The sequence below is a fragment of the Rhinolophus sinicus genome, chromosome 17, assembly GCF_057876585.1.
Source record: "Rhinolophus sinicus isolate RSI-liver-muscle chromosome 17, RSI-T2T, whole genome shotgun sequence".
Lineage (NCBI taxonomy): Eukaryota > Metazoa > Chordata > Mammalia > Chiroptera > Rhinolophidae > Rhinolophus > Rhinolophus sinicus.
In genome coordinates this window covers 2714508-2728727 of record NC_142517.1, presented here as the reverse complement: position 1 = coordinate 2728727, position 14220 = coordinate 2714508, and the positions used below count along the sequence as shown (strand labels likewise).

Below are 14220 nucleotides of genomic sequence, written 5' to 3'. Positions count from 1 at the left end.
TGAAGACCAGACAGCTTACGTAACGTGGTCGAGGCAGTAGCTCTCATGGGGGACCCCTAAGATGAGAGTTGGAGCAAAACTCACCCACTTGAAACTATTTCATAGGAGAGATGCGTGCCCGTTTAGGGGAACTCCCACAGGAAGTGGAGTAGGAAGGCAAACTGAATTCATCACCGGCCAATACAAATGTTTCTTTCTCTTTTACCCCAGGTTTTAAACTCCCCACTCAATAAATTAGACTTTCTCCAATTCCTGTTTTAAATTACTCAGCCGTCTACAAAGCATTTAGGACTAGACGGCCATTCCACCAAGTTGACAAATGAGTGTTGTGTCTGGGGGAGGGTCCTCCTGGCTGTGGGCCCTCGTGCGTGCGTTCGAGGCCCGTGCAGGTCTCCCTGAGGGAGACCGTCGCGGGGGAAGGCCCTGACCTGGCATGTCTTCCAGGAACACAACCATCTCCCTGCTGACCTCGGACGACGCCATGGTGTCCATTGACCCCACCATGCCCGCGAATTCTGAACGGTAAGCAGCTGGCCGCTTTGTCCGCTCCTGTTCTCATGTCTGACTTTTCCCACACCCACGTGAGGGTCCCTACGGTTGTTTTCATGGTTTACTGCTGTAGGAAAATCTGAATTTAAATCAAAGATGGGAGGTAGATGTGGGAGGGACCGTGAAGGGGGCTTGAGTCGGCTGGTTCCTTTGCAGGCAGAACGAGTCGCTTTCCAAGATAGTGACAGTTGTAAGCGTGCCCAGGGCTCCATGCTCCGTTCCCAGCAAGAACCCTGTGAGGACGCACTGGTATTATTACCAAGTCACAGAGGGGAAACTGAGGCGCAGAGGCTGAGTGATTAGTAGTGGAGCCAAGCGCCCAGACCCTGCATTAACCATCCCGCTGTCCACTTCAGGAAGGGCTGCAGGACATGCCCTGACCAGAACCCCTGGGGGACAGTGGCATTTACCCACTGCCACCTGCTGGTGTTGATAAATGCTGCCCACAGGACTCATCTCTGCCCAGGGCGAGGGAAGAAGCTGGGGCCTGGAGGGCTGTGACCTGGAGAGACCTGGAAAACAAACGGGTCGGCAGTAAACCGTTTGTGAATATGAGTGCAATGGGTAAAGCCTGGCTGTGCGGCAGGAAGAAACAAGGACAAGACGCTGAGTCGGGCCCTTGCCCTGCTGACCTGCCTCCTCGCCCAGCAGCCTGCAACGTCCCCTGCAGTCCCCACTTCGTATTTTCAGCTGGGTGAGGCAGAGTTTCTCTGTGTCTCTGTGAGGCCAGGGAGCAGGAGCGTGATCGGGTGTGGGGGTGCCCCCTCGGGAGCCCTGTCTGTGGCTCCTGTTTCTCCCTGAACACCCCTCCCAGGGACATGTGTTAATCTGGTCATTGGGTTGTCCCACTGACCGAGCCACGTCAGCTATTCCGAGTCCGCAGGAGAAAGCCGGCCCCAGGCAGACCCTCACATGCCCCAGAGACTGGAGCGCCCACGGCTCCCTAATGACAGCTGGGAAATATGTGGGGTCCCCGTGACGGGTGCCCTGGGACCTCCACTGGAGGTTCACCCCACCCCAGGTGCGTGCACACCTGAGCGCCCACGGGTGAGCACCTGTTCTTCCTCCTGCCCCCAGAAGCCAGCCTGCCAGCCATCCACACCAGGCAGGGTGCAGAATCCCTGTCCCAGGACGAGTGAGGCATTGATGCAGGGAGCTGGTTGGATACGCCCTGGGGAAGGTACAGTCCTCGGGGAATGTGGCCGGCACTGTCCTTCCCCGTGCACCTGGCCGCCTCAGCCAGGCCTCCCCTCTCGCTGCGCCCATCAGTCGGCCCAAATTCCCCCCAGTCAGGAGCTTCTGCCCCCACACTCTCGCTCTGATTATGGGCTCCCAGCTACCTGGTAGGTGCTGTGCTAGTTGGCTCCCTGAAGACTCCACCAGTGCTCACTTCAGAAGGAAAGTTGCGAGTGACCTGTCATCCTGCTGTCCACAGACTAGAATGATCTCATCAGAGGGGAGGTTCCACTCAAACCAGTGCCTCGTCAGAGCAAGCTGGTCTCTGGTTGAACGAAGCTGATTTTTTCCTGAATTCAGTTGAAACAGTCTGTCTGAAGACTTTGTCTATTCAAACTTTGTCACTCATTAATCTGGTTTGGTACTTGATTCTGTGCCAGCACTTCCCAACGGGGGGCAGTTTTGTTCCCCAGGGGACATCTGGCGATGTCTGGAGACATTTTGGCTGTCACAAGCAGGGAAAGGGGGTGGTACGGGCACCCAGTGGGCAGTAAGCAGGGTGCGGCACAGGACGACCCCCCACAGAGACATACCTGCCCGATGGCCGTGGTCAGAGGGTGGGAAGCCCTGCTTTGTGAGGGTTCTACCACTTTCTCTTTACAGAGCTATGGGTTGTCCCCTCAAAAGTCACCAGCCCCTAAGCCAGCAGGTGGCCGGCACCATTGGGTGGGGTTGGGGGCTTGTAATAGAGTACCTCTCACACTCTGATCCTCAGGGTCTGGGGTGGGGCCAGAATTGGCATTTCTGCAGGTTCCAGGATGGTGACCGCTGGGCTTTTTCTCCACCCTCAGCCCCATGCTCTGTCCTGTATTTGAGGTGTGACCTTTCCCATCTGGGGTCCTGCCTCCTCCATTGGACTCTCTCCCGTCTCCATCTACTTCCCACTCTCAGCCTGTAACAGGCGGTGCTCTCAGGGTGTCCTTCTCAGCCTGCTCACCATTCCTCCCTGAGCGAGCTCGCGAGTCACGGCTGAGAGCCCCAGCTAGGCCCTCGCCATCTGCTCCCAGTTCCCCATCTGCTCTCCAGTTCCCCATCTCCAGCTGCCATGGGAGGTCCCGTCCACTGTAAACATGCAACGTAAATGAGTCCAGCTAACCCAGTGACTTTCAGCCTTGGCTGCAGATTAAAACCACCAGGGAGCTTCAAAAAGGCACGGGGGCCCAGACCCCTGTTGGGACTAATTAAATGCTCAGTTTTGAGGGATTTGTAAAGCTCCCCATGCAGTCCAGGCGAGAACCCCTGACGTAAAGTGTGCAAAACCCAAGAAAATCCTCTTGACCCCAGGTTAGAGCTCAGCCCACCAGTGACCAGTCACATCTCCCAGACACAGGGTTTTCCCCTCTTGAAAAGTGCTAGATGAAGTTTGTTGCTTCCTGACAAGCAGTGGGTCAGCTTGTGTCCCTCTAGCTTCCTCCGCTTCTGAAGACACTTTGAGCCTCTTGGCGTGACCTTGTCATCGCCTCATCCCCCAGCCCCAGGTGTAGGACCCACCTGGTGGGAAGGGCTGGCCTGCCAGTGACGGGCATCGTCCACCATGCTCAGATTCTCCCCGCTCACCAGGTGGGGTTTCGTGATCTCGCCTCCAAATTCTGAGGGCCCTTGACTGTGACCACCCTGACACTGATCAGACATGGGGCACCAGCTGCCCCTTCTGAGTCTTTCTTCAAGATACCTCTTGCCTTAACACCTTTGTTTGCCTCAGCCGACCCCCAGTTGAAACCGTCGTATCTCCTGTCTGGGTTCCCGATGCACAGACTCCTGGCTTAGGCCTCCAGTTACCCCTCATCGAGTCCTGTCCACATTCCAGAAGAATCAGCCTCCAACACAGCTGTCATCCATCGTGCCCGGCACAGCGTTCTCCAGTGCTCATTAGACACAGCACTTTGTGCAGACTCCGCCATCCAAATGTCTGGCCCAAATCCACCTTAGAACACTGGTCTCCAGGTCCACTGACCGCATGAGTCCCTATACGCCTTGCACAGATGTGTCACTCCCTTTGCACAGACACCTGAGCACTTCCCTCCTCTGTGGGCCGGCTGAATTCCCGATGGCAGGAGGCCACTGGGGGTTCCCTCACTCTTCCCAGGCCTCCCGGCTGTTCTGTCTGGTCAGTGAACATTCAGACCCACATTTTAAATAACCTGCGACGCACTGACCCACAGTGGGGGGCTGTGGCATAACCCTGGGCTGAATGGCGTCCACTCTCGGGACTGGTAAGAAAGGTGATTGATGACCAAGCACCCCGATCAAATATATGAACAGACAACTTTGTTCAGCTAACGCTCGGAGGGACTTTGAGCCACCTGGTCCAACCTCTCTTCTGCGTGGGGCTATTCTGGATCCCACGGTGCCCAGCTGACAAAGGCGTTCCCTCTTGACAAGTCCACCCACCCGTTTCTGCCACGACTGCTTCCAGGTGCTCATCGGACAGGAGAGAGACACTCACATAGCCTGAGAAAACGTGGGGCGTGAGGCAGGGCATGAGGGCCAGAGTGAGCTGGCACGCGTGTCACTACAGACGCTCCTTTTGTTGCCCGTTTCAGCCAGCTTGTCACCCAGGTAGGGCTCTAGTGGATGGAGTGGCTGGGCGTTGTGAGCGTGGCTTACCGGCCATGCCCTCGGCCCAGGAGAAAAGCCCCCAGGGCCTAGCAGGTCTCCCCATTACGTATTTGAGGAGGACTTCGAGCCCACGCAGTTACCGTTTGGAAAAAGACAAACACCTTCAAAATTCCAGGCACATTTATCCCTTTTAAAGAGACAGTGGTTTTATAGGAGTTTTGCTGTTAAGAAGAGAGTGATGAGGGGCTGCTCAGTTTATACCGAGCCAGGACTTCATTCAATCATGGAGCCAACAGGACTGTTTAGAGTCAGGAGGAAGGATCGAGGAGCACCTCCTGCTCGGATGGCCAACTGCAAACCCACATGGTTTCTAAACAAGACGTTACCTGATCTGCCAGGACCCAAACACCATTATGACAGAAATGAGCCCAAGTGTTAAATTACTGACTCCAGAGACCTTTCGAAGCAGGGCCTTTTCCTGAGCAGGAGCAGGACACTCTCCTGGGAGATGTGAAGGTGTGGCCTCACTTCTCTGTGGGAGAGGAATCCCTGGGTGGGGTGGGGGCGGCAGGCAGTCTGGACCACCATGGAGTTGTCTGTCCATCACCCAAGTGCCCCGCAATTTTTACTGTTAGACTTCGTCAGTGTTTTAAACTGTAAACATTTTGCCTGTGGCCCTTAACCCATTAAAGCGTGTATCACCCTATTTCACCACTGTGAACAGTTTGGCGTGTGTGAACCCTCAGACTTTCTGCGCTCCGTCTCTCGGACTCAGCCCATCCTTTACATGTGACTCTATAACTTGCTGTGTGACAGGTATTTCTGGTGCCAGCCATGCAAACAGCGGTAATACACGTCTTTTCGATGTGCACTTGAATGTGGAATGGCAATTCCATGAGGGAAGGAGCATTTTTGTCCTGTTCACTGTGACATCACGAGTAAATTACAGTGAGCACTCAGTGCAAAATGTGTAGAAGGGGTGGACAGACGGACGCCGTGGACAGACGGACGCCGTGGACAGATGGACGCTGTGGACAGACGGACGCTGTGGACAGACGGACGCCGTGGACAGATGGATGCCGTGGACAGATGCCATCTGCAGATAACGCCATGGGCTATGTTTCATTTGTTCCCAACTTCATGTGCTGAGGCAAAGGATTATTGTTGCTACGAGCCGCTGAGTCAGCTGACTCCTGGGGGCCCCACGAATGAGTGACTTCCCAGTGTCCCTTCCTCAGCCTGCTCCTATACGCTCAGCCTGTGGCTTCTTTATGGAGTCAACCCAGCTCAGGCTTGGTACCCACTTTTCCTGCTACCTCCTGTTTTTCCTGGCATTTTTGCTTCTCCAGAGAACCCTGCCTTCTGATGTGCCTGAAGTAGGACGGCTTCAGTGGTGTCATTTTGGCCTCCAGTCGTGTGTCAGACTTCATTTGTTCTAGGACCCACACAGGATTATGTATTTTAAATCCTAGTTGGTATTTCCAACTTGCTTTCCCCAAGGTCATGGCAACCCACACTCACACCAGCAAAGCTTGTGAGAGCCTGTCTCCCTGTGCTCTTGCAGCACTGCTCTTGTTGGGAGTAGAAATAGCATCTCTTAAGGTTAGCCTTCCTTCCTTCCTTCCTCCCTTCCTCCGTTCCTCCCTCCCTCCCTCTTCTTCCTCCCTCCCTCCCTCCCTCCCTCCCTCCCTCCCTCCCTCCCTTCCTCCCTCGCTTCCTTCCTTCCTTCCTTCCATTATTAGCTCCTATTCTTTGCCTATTTTCCATTGGCTGAATTGTCTTTTCCTGCCCCTTCGCTGGAGGTCCCTGCACCTCAGGGACTAACCTTTCATCCATCCTAAGTGTCACCAGTACCTTTCCCCATCTTCTCTGGGTCTCATGATTCCTGTGGGTGGCATTGCTGAGATGCCAGTGCATTTTCGACTGAATCATTGCCACCACCCTCTCTTGCGCACTTGGGAGATGCAGCCACCAGGAGCTCAAGCCAAGCAAAGGCAAGAGAGCATGCCCGCCCCGGTCCGGCCAGGATGGACATGGCCGTCCCGGAAGTCTGCCGTTCCCAGCAGGATTCCACACCTGGGGTAGCAATGACAACATCTGTGTTATTGACCAATGTGAACATTATAGGGAAGTTCGTTGTTTAAATGATAGAGTTAAAGTGTTTGGAATTCTTCTGCGCGAGGGAGATCAGAACAGCCCAAGAAACTAATCCTGTGAATTCTAATTCACCTGGCGCTTATCTCGCAGAGCAGACATGCCGCGAGCATCTTTGCCGGCATCTCACAGAGGACTGCCTTCTCTCTTGCAGCACTCCCTACAAAGTGAGACCTGTGGCCGTCAAGCAACTCTCTGGTAAGTCCCTTCTGTCATTTGAAAAATTAAAAGGAAAAAAAAGAAAGCTCCAGGCGTGATTGATTGTAAATTAGTTAAGCATTAGCATCGAAAGCCTCATACTGTTTATTACAGGATCTAACGCCATGTGCCACTGCACAGACAACCTTGCACTCAGCCTGTGACAGCTCAGCCCCCCACCCCCAAGGACTTAGCAGACACGGGCGACAGTCCACTCTGGTCTTCTGGGGTCAGTGCCTGTCCTGCCTCTTCAGACTGAGCCACAAAGGTGGGCCATTTGTAACGCCCAGCCGCAGGATGCCTTAGACAGCCCGTGGTGCTGTTTGGTTAAAATCCCCTTTGCTCCAGCTCTTCTGTGACTCTTCCGTATGTGTGACTTATGCATAATAAAATGCTCCCATTGGAGTTTATATTTTGATGAGCTTTGGAAAATGTACACACCCTTGTAATTACCACCCAAACCAAGACACACAACACTGATGTCACCTGGAAAAGTTCTCTTGTTCCCCTTTTCATTAACCTCCCCTTCCTCACCTCCTGCTGTCAGCAGCCGACCTGCTTTCAGACACTGTAGGTGAGATTTGTCTTTTCAAGAGTATCAGATAGAAGAAATTCACGGTGTGTGTACTCTTTCTGAGACTCGTCTGTGTGTTGTGTGTGTCAGTGTATCATCTTTCTATTGCTGAGTCATGTTCCGTGGTGGGGCTGGACCACAGCTTGTGTATCCAGTCAGCTGCTGTCTCAGTTTGGGGCTGCTGTGAGCTTTCACGGGCAAGCATTTTGCACTTCCATGCACAGTGTGTGAGCGGTCCAGTGGCTCCACCGTCGTCACCAGTACTGGCTAGTGTCAGTCTTTTTTATGTTTTATCCATGCTAATGGGTGTGTAGTGGAATTGCATTCGGTTTTAATCTGTGTTTCCCTAGTGATTAATGATGGGAAGTCTGGACTTACTGACCATTCATAATTGTTCTTTTATGCAGTATCTGTTCACATCCTTTCTGATTTGGTGGCTTTGGTGGCAGTGGCTTGCTTCCCTTCTTATTATTGAGTTGTCAGTGTCCCTGATATATTTGGGGTGCACACCCTTTGTCAGATACATATTGTAAATATTTTCTCCCAGTCTGCAGCTTGCCTTTGCATTGTCTTATTGGTGTCTCTGAATGAGCAGAAATTTTAGTTTGCCGATTTTGTTCTTTTATGGTTCGTGCTTTGTGTGTCCTCTCTAAGACGACTTAGTTTATCCCATAGTTGTGAAGTTTTCTCCTATGTTTTCTTCTAGCACTTTTATAGATTTAGCCTTTGCATTTAGATCTGTGATCCATTTTGAATTAATTTTTTGTGTGTGGTGTGAGGCAGAATTGAGGTTTATTTTCCCTTTTGGATTTTAATGTTAATTCAATTTTAATTTTTGTAAGATTGGTGGCTACAGAATAGAATTTTGAAGCCACCGTACCATGCTAGATGGTGTGAGGCTCTGGCATCTGTGTGCCTCGGTTTCTCATGTTTAGTGATAATGTTTACATGTGAGCACTGATTGCTTTAAATCTTTTTCAGGATTTGCATAGCTCTTTATGAAAACCCTTATTTCTCTTGATAGTAAATGTTAGAATAAAAAATGAGTTCTAACTTTTTCTTGTATAAAAATACCTTTTTAACATAAAAGGCTTACTAAGCCCTTGATTTAATAATATATATATATATTTTATTTTTTATTTTTTTTTTTTTTACATTGTTATTAACCAAACCCTATACTGTATTTGGATTTTATCAGTTTTCTCCTGATGTACCTTTTCTGTTCCAGGATCCAGTCCACGTCCCCACATTGCATATACTCATTCTGTCTCCCCAGGCTTCTCTGCTCTTACAGTTTCTCAGACTTTCCTTGTTCGTCATGAACTTGACAGTCTAGAAAAGTCTGTAGAACATTCCCCAATCTGGCTTTGTCTGATGTTTTTCTCGTGACCACCCGGGGTGGGGAGGGGTGTGGATTTGGGGAAAGAACACATGGGGTGTTCTGCTGTTCCTGGTGGAATGTTCTGTAAATGTCAATTAGGTCCAGTTAGTTGATAGTGTGCTTCAAGCTTCCTGTAGCTTTACTATTTTTGTACTTTCTCTATCGATGACTGAAAGGTGAGTATTGAAATAGCCAACCATATTGTGGACACATCTACTTCTTTCCCCAGTTCTCTCAGTTCTGGCTTCGTGCATTTTCAATCTCTACTATTGGGAACACACGTACTTAGAATTGTTGTGTCTTCTTGAGGGATCAACCCCTTTATCCTTGTGAAATTTGCCCTTTGTCCTAGGTACTATCCTTGTTTAAAGTCTACGTTATCTCACATCAGTGTCACCCCTCCAGCTTCCGCATGTGCGGTGCTCGTCTCTTCTATCTGCTCCATCCTTTTACCTTTAGTGTATCTGTGTCTTCGTGTTTGTAGTGGATTTCTTACAGGCAGCTTTTATCAAGTCTGGCACTTCCACCTTGTTAATTGGAGTTTTTTAACCATTTACACTAAATAGAATTATAAATATGGTTGGGTTTAAACCCATTTCTTTGCTACTCATTTTCTATTTGTCTCATTCATTCTGTTTTGATACTTTTCTCATGTCAGTTGAACCCTGAGCATTTCTTAAATTCTATTTTTTCTCTATACTTGGTTTATGAGCTATACTTCTTTGTTTTCTTTCTTGTGGTTGCTCTGGGTTTTACAGTGTGCATCATCAACTATCATAGTCTACCTTTAAATTACGTTACACCACTTCTCAGTAATGTAAGAATTTCAGAACTGTGTGCTCTCGTTTCTCCCACCACATTCTTTGTGCTGCATGTCATACATCGTACTTCAAAATATGTAGAACACGCCATAGGCCGTTGTTTTCACTTTTTGCTTTCAATAGTCACTTATACTTTTTCTTCATTTCTTTGTGTAGATCCATGTTTGCATTTTGTGTTACGTTGTTGATCATCTGGATTTCGAGTCTCCCACAAAGAGCGTGGGTTCTCTCCTGGGCAAGCAGTTAAGTTACTTGCAAATCAGTTTGATGCCTTTGAGACCTGTTTTTAAGCTTTGCTTGGATGAATGTAGAAGACCCTTACTTCCAGCATAGTTAGGTCCCACTGCTAAGATGTGATCCTTCAGGGGCCTCCCTTGGACCCCTGGAGGCCCCCCAAGCATTCTCCACTCTGGCTATTTGGGGCTCAAACATTGAGAGATGAGTTGGGGGTGCTGGGGGCAGACCACGTGGGACCTGAAGGTCCACGAGGAGGCCACGCAGTAGCTCCTGTCGGAGGAGGAGGCGGGTGCAGTGGAGGTGGTGAGGAATGGTCAGCTTCTAGCATGTTCTGCAGGAAGAGCCAAGCTTATTTCCCGACTAGATGTGGGACACGAAAGAAAGGAGTGGAAGAAGCCTCCGGGGCCCAGCCTGAGCTTGGAATGGATGGAATGGCACCCGCACGAGGACGCGAGCTGAGGGTGGCACCAGTGCAGGGAGGAAGGGGTTGCTCAGTTTTGGGTGTGTTGGCCATGGTTTGACTGTCGGACATCACTGTTGACTAGACGTGTGGAGAGGAGCTGGGGCTCCCCCTCAGCTGGGGATGTGACTTGGCAAGTCAGCAAGGAGCATGTTTGTAGCCTTGGTGCTTGGTGAGCTGGAGGTGGGAGGGAAGCAGGAGGGACCAAGGACTGAGCCCTGAGACCCGTCACTCAGGAACAGAATTCTGGAAGAAAAAAGATGGTCGCTGGTGACCTGACACCATCCAGAACAGAGGAGCTGGGACAGGAAGCCCTTGAGCATAGATGGGTGCAACACAAAGGGCTTCCGGAAAGGAAGGCTGGGAGTGGGGCACCCATGCTCAGATATTGACAAGATTGTCGCTGGAGGAAGAATAAAGGGGATTCTGTATAACTTTGGGGTCTAACTAAGTCCAATGGAAGATGGTTTGCGGCCCTTTAAGGGGAAGAACTTAAAAGCTGGAGCCAGTGTGAGTAGAACTGGGGGTCTTGAGGACTGAACTCCACCTCCCGCAGGACTTGGGGTGAAGGGCTAGGTGTTCAGATCCTCATGGGGTGCCCAGCAGGTGGCTGAGCCTCGGGCCTCTGCAGTCCCCCCCAAACCTGAGATCCTAGGAGCCACAAAGGGGTTTGATGACAAACGGCACTGCAGAGCACAAAGGGTCATGTTAATATCTCAGCGTCATGACATTTTGAGTGGAGGAACAGTAAAGAACATTTCTTCTAAATGTGCCAGGCTGAGTCCCCCACCTACCTGAGCGCTTCCCCTGTGCAGAGGGTGTCTGCCCCGCGACAGTCCTGGCGAGAGAGAGAACTGGTGGACAGATGCAGGCTTCCTTGTCCAGTGGTGGGACAGTTCTCCAGTGTCATCTACACAGTTGCTCAGAGGGACCCCAGAGCCATGAGCTGCAGCTGCCCCAGCGTAACTGTCTCACTGACTCCCCTCTGCACGCTTTCTTCCCTTCCTTGCCTCCCAGGGTTTCCTGAGAACTGCTGGCACCCAACTCCTCGTCTCCGGGTCTGCTTTTGGGGACCCAGCCTAAGACCTGTTGACGAGGGGACTGGGAGGAGAAGGACGGAGGGCCACCCCTCTGCCCTCAGTCACTTGTCAGTGAGTGCAATGGCCCAGAAAGCGCCTAATCCCCCCTGCACTTCAATTCCCCTTGGAATAGGGGCGGGAACACACAGCTCGCATGGTTCTTCTGAGGAGAAGTGAAGTGATGTATGCAAAATGCTCAGCACAGTGCCTGCCACTGGGTAAGTGCACACAGCAAATGATAGCTGTCGTTTCAGCCAACCCAGAGGGCATTTCTGAATGGCTGAAGTTATGTCCCTGGAACTGCCCATTTGAATAGGAGAGGATTGCCTTCCCAGGGCCTGAAACCGCAGGGCTCCTGCCAGCGCGTTTTCATTTGCAAGTCACGTTAACGCTTGAAATGTGAGCATCAGCATGTTGTTTATGAGAAATAATACTGCTTCTTATTATTCTCTATTTTTAGTGCGGTTCCATTGCACACAGCGTTATAATCATTGCCTTAGTCATCCAGACCTGCATTCAGTGGTAAAACCAAAAGGGTGCAGAATATAACATGAAAATGAACCATTCTCCCGTGATGCCTGAGGGCTCACTCCATTCTGTTTTCTGGAGTTTCATGGAATTGTGTGTTCATGCTCCCTTCGGGGTGCTGGAGCCACCGCAGCCAGCAGCACCCAGCCTGTCCCTGCCAGCGACGTGGGCGGCTGACAGTAACACCAGAATCTGTGTGTCATGACTACAGAAGCTAGGAGAGTGAAGACGATGACGTGTGAACATTACTGTACGCACCTTCAGGCAGCAAACATTCACAGTGCTCTCCCTGCCTCCAGGGAGGACCCGGCAGACCCCCCACACACTCGTCGGGGATCGGTGCCCCGTCTAACTGCACAGGGAAAGGCACAGCCTGCTCTGATGAAAGTGCGCTTGTGTGTAACCCCCTCCCCCACATCGAGAGAGAGGGCATGCCATTCCCATCACCCCAGGAAAGTTTCCTGTGCTCCTTTCCAGTCAGTCGGCACACACCACCCGGAAGCCTGGCCTTGACTTCCGTTACCACAGGTTGCTTTCTCCTGCTCTTGACTTTCATGAGAAGGAATCGTGAAGGAATCATCAGGTATGCTCCTGGGTGAATGGACTCTTGCGCTCAGTGCCATGGTTATTTTTTTAAGATTTTTAAAATTAAAATATAACTAACATACAATATTATATTAGTTTCATTAGGTGTACATCATAGTTATTCAACAGTACCCACCTGGCACTATATAGTTATTACCATATCATTGATTATATTCCCCGTGCCAAAGAAAGAAGTGCTCACCCTAAGTCCAGCAACCACCTGACACAGTCCCACGTTATCGCAGTGTTATTGACTATGTTCCCTATGCTGTACATTACATCCCCATGACTTTACTTGTTTTATATCTGGAACTTTGAACCTCTTATTCTTTATTTCACCCCCCCTTTTAATTTTTCAGTTAGAGTTGACATTCAATATTATTTTATATTAACTTCAGGTATACTGCATAGTGGTTAGATATTTATACAATATAAGAAGTGATCCCCCTGACTAGTCTAGTACCCACCTGACATTATACATAATTATCACCATATTATTGACTATGTTCCCTATGCTGTACTTTATATCCTCATGACTATTTTGTAACTACCAATTTGTGCTTTTCAACCCCTTCACCTTTTCACCCTGCCTCCAACCCCCCACCATCTATCATCCCAATAGATCTAGTACCCATCTGACACCATACATAGCTATTAGAATAATATTGACTCTATTCCTTATGCTGCACCCTACATCCCATGACTACTGTATAACAACCAATTTGTACTTCTTAATCCCTCCCCCTTTTTTACCCCCAACGCCCATCCCATCTAACTACCAAAATGTATCTATGAGTTTATTCCTGTTTTGTTTGTCTTGTTGTTTAGAGTCCACTTATAAGTGAAGTCATATGACATTTGTCTTTTACCGTCTGACTTACTATACTTAGCACAATAGCCTCTAGATCCATCCACGTTGTTGCAGACGGCAAGATTTCATTCTTTTTATGGCTGCGTAATATTCCACTGTATATATGTACCACATCTTCTTTATCCATTCTTCCCTGGATGGACACCCAGGCTGCCTCCACACCTTGGCCATTGTAAACACTGCTGCAATGAACTTATGGATGCACACGTCCCCTCGTAGCAGCATTTTGGGTTTCTTCAGGTAAATACCCAGAAGTGAGATTACTGGGTCCTTCTTTGTCTCTTGTTATAGTCTTTGTTTTAAAGCTTATTTTGTCTGGTATAAGTATTGCTATCCCAGATTTTTGTTTGTTTGTTTCCATTTTCATGAAATATCTTTTTCTTATCCCTTTACTATCAGTCTGTGTCTTTTGATCTGAAGCGAGTCTCTTATAGGTAGCATATATAATAGTCTTTTTTTCTTACCCATTGAGCCCCTCATCTTTTGATTGGAGCATTTAATCCATTTACATTGAAAGTAGTTGTTGATAGATATGTAGCTATTGCCATTTTATTATTCATGAATTCTCTCTCTTCTCCTGCTGGGACCCCTATGATGCGGATGTTAGTACACTTGATGTTGTCTCAGAGGCCCCATAAACTCTCCTTGTTCTTTTGGATTTTTTTGTTTTTGTTTTTGCTGTTCTGATTGGGTGTTTTCTGCTACCTTCTATTCAAAAATCACTGATTTGATCTTCTGCTTCATCTAATCTACTATTGATTTCCTCTAATGATTCTTCATTTCAGTTATTGTATTCTTTATTTCTGACTGCTGTGGGGGTTTTTTTCCTATCCCCATTTTTATGTTTCCTATCTCTGTGTTGAAGTTCTCCCTGAGATCACTGAGCATCCTTATAACCAGTGTTTTAAACTCTGTGTCTGGTAAATTGCTTGTCTCCATTTTGTTAAGTTCTTTTTATGGAGCTTTGTTCTGTTCTTTTATTTTGGAC

The 14220-nt window shown here is 49.3% G+C and overlaps 1 protein-coding gene across 7 annotated transcripts in view; it reads left to right on the top strand.

Moving 5' to 3' along the window:
- The window catches only part of PDE9A (phosphodiesterase 9A), a 95674-nt gene that overhangs the window by 28423 nt on the left and 53031 nt on the right, over nt 1-14220 (top strand). For all 7 annotated transcript variants that reach the window (XM_088794399.1, XM_074324826.2, XM_074324821.2 and 4 more), the window contains 2 exons: nt 445-522; nt 6653-6696. In XM_088794399.1, the coding sequence (XP_088650525.1) occupies nt 445-522; nt 6653-6696 (122 nt within the window). The remainder of the gene's footprint in view (nt 1-444; nt 523-6652; nt 6697-14220) is intronic.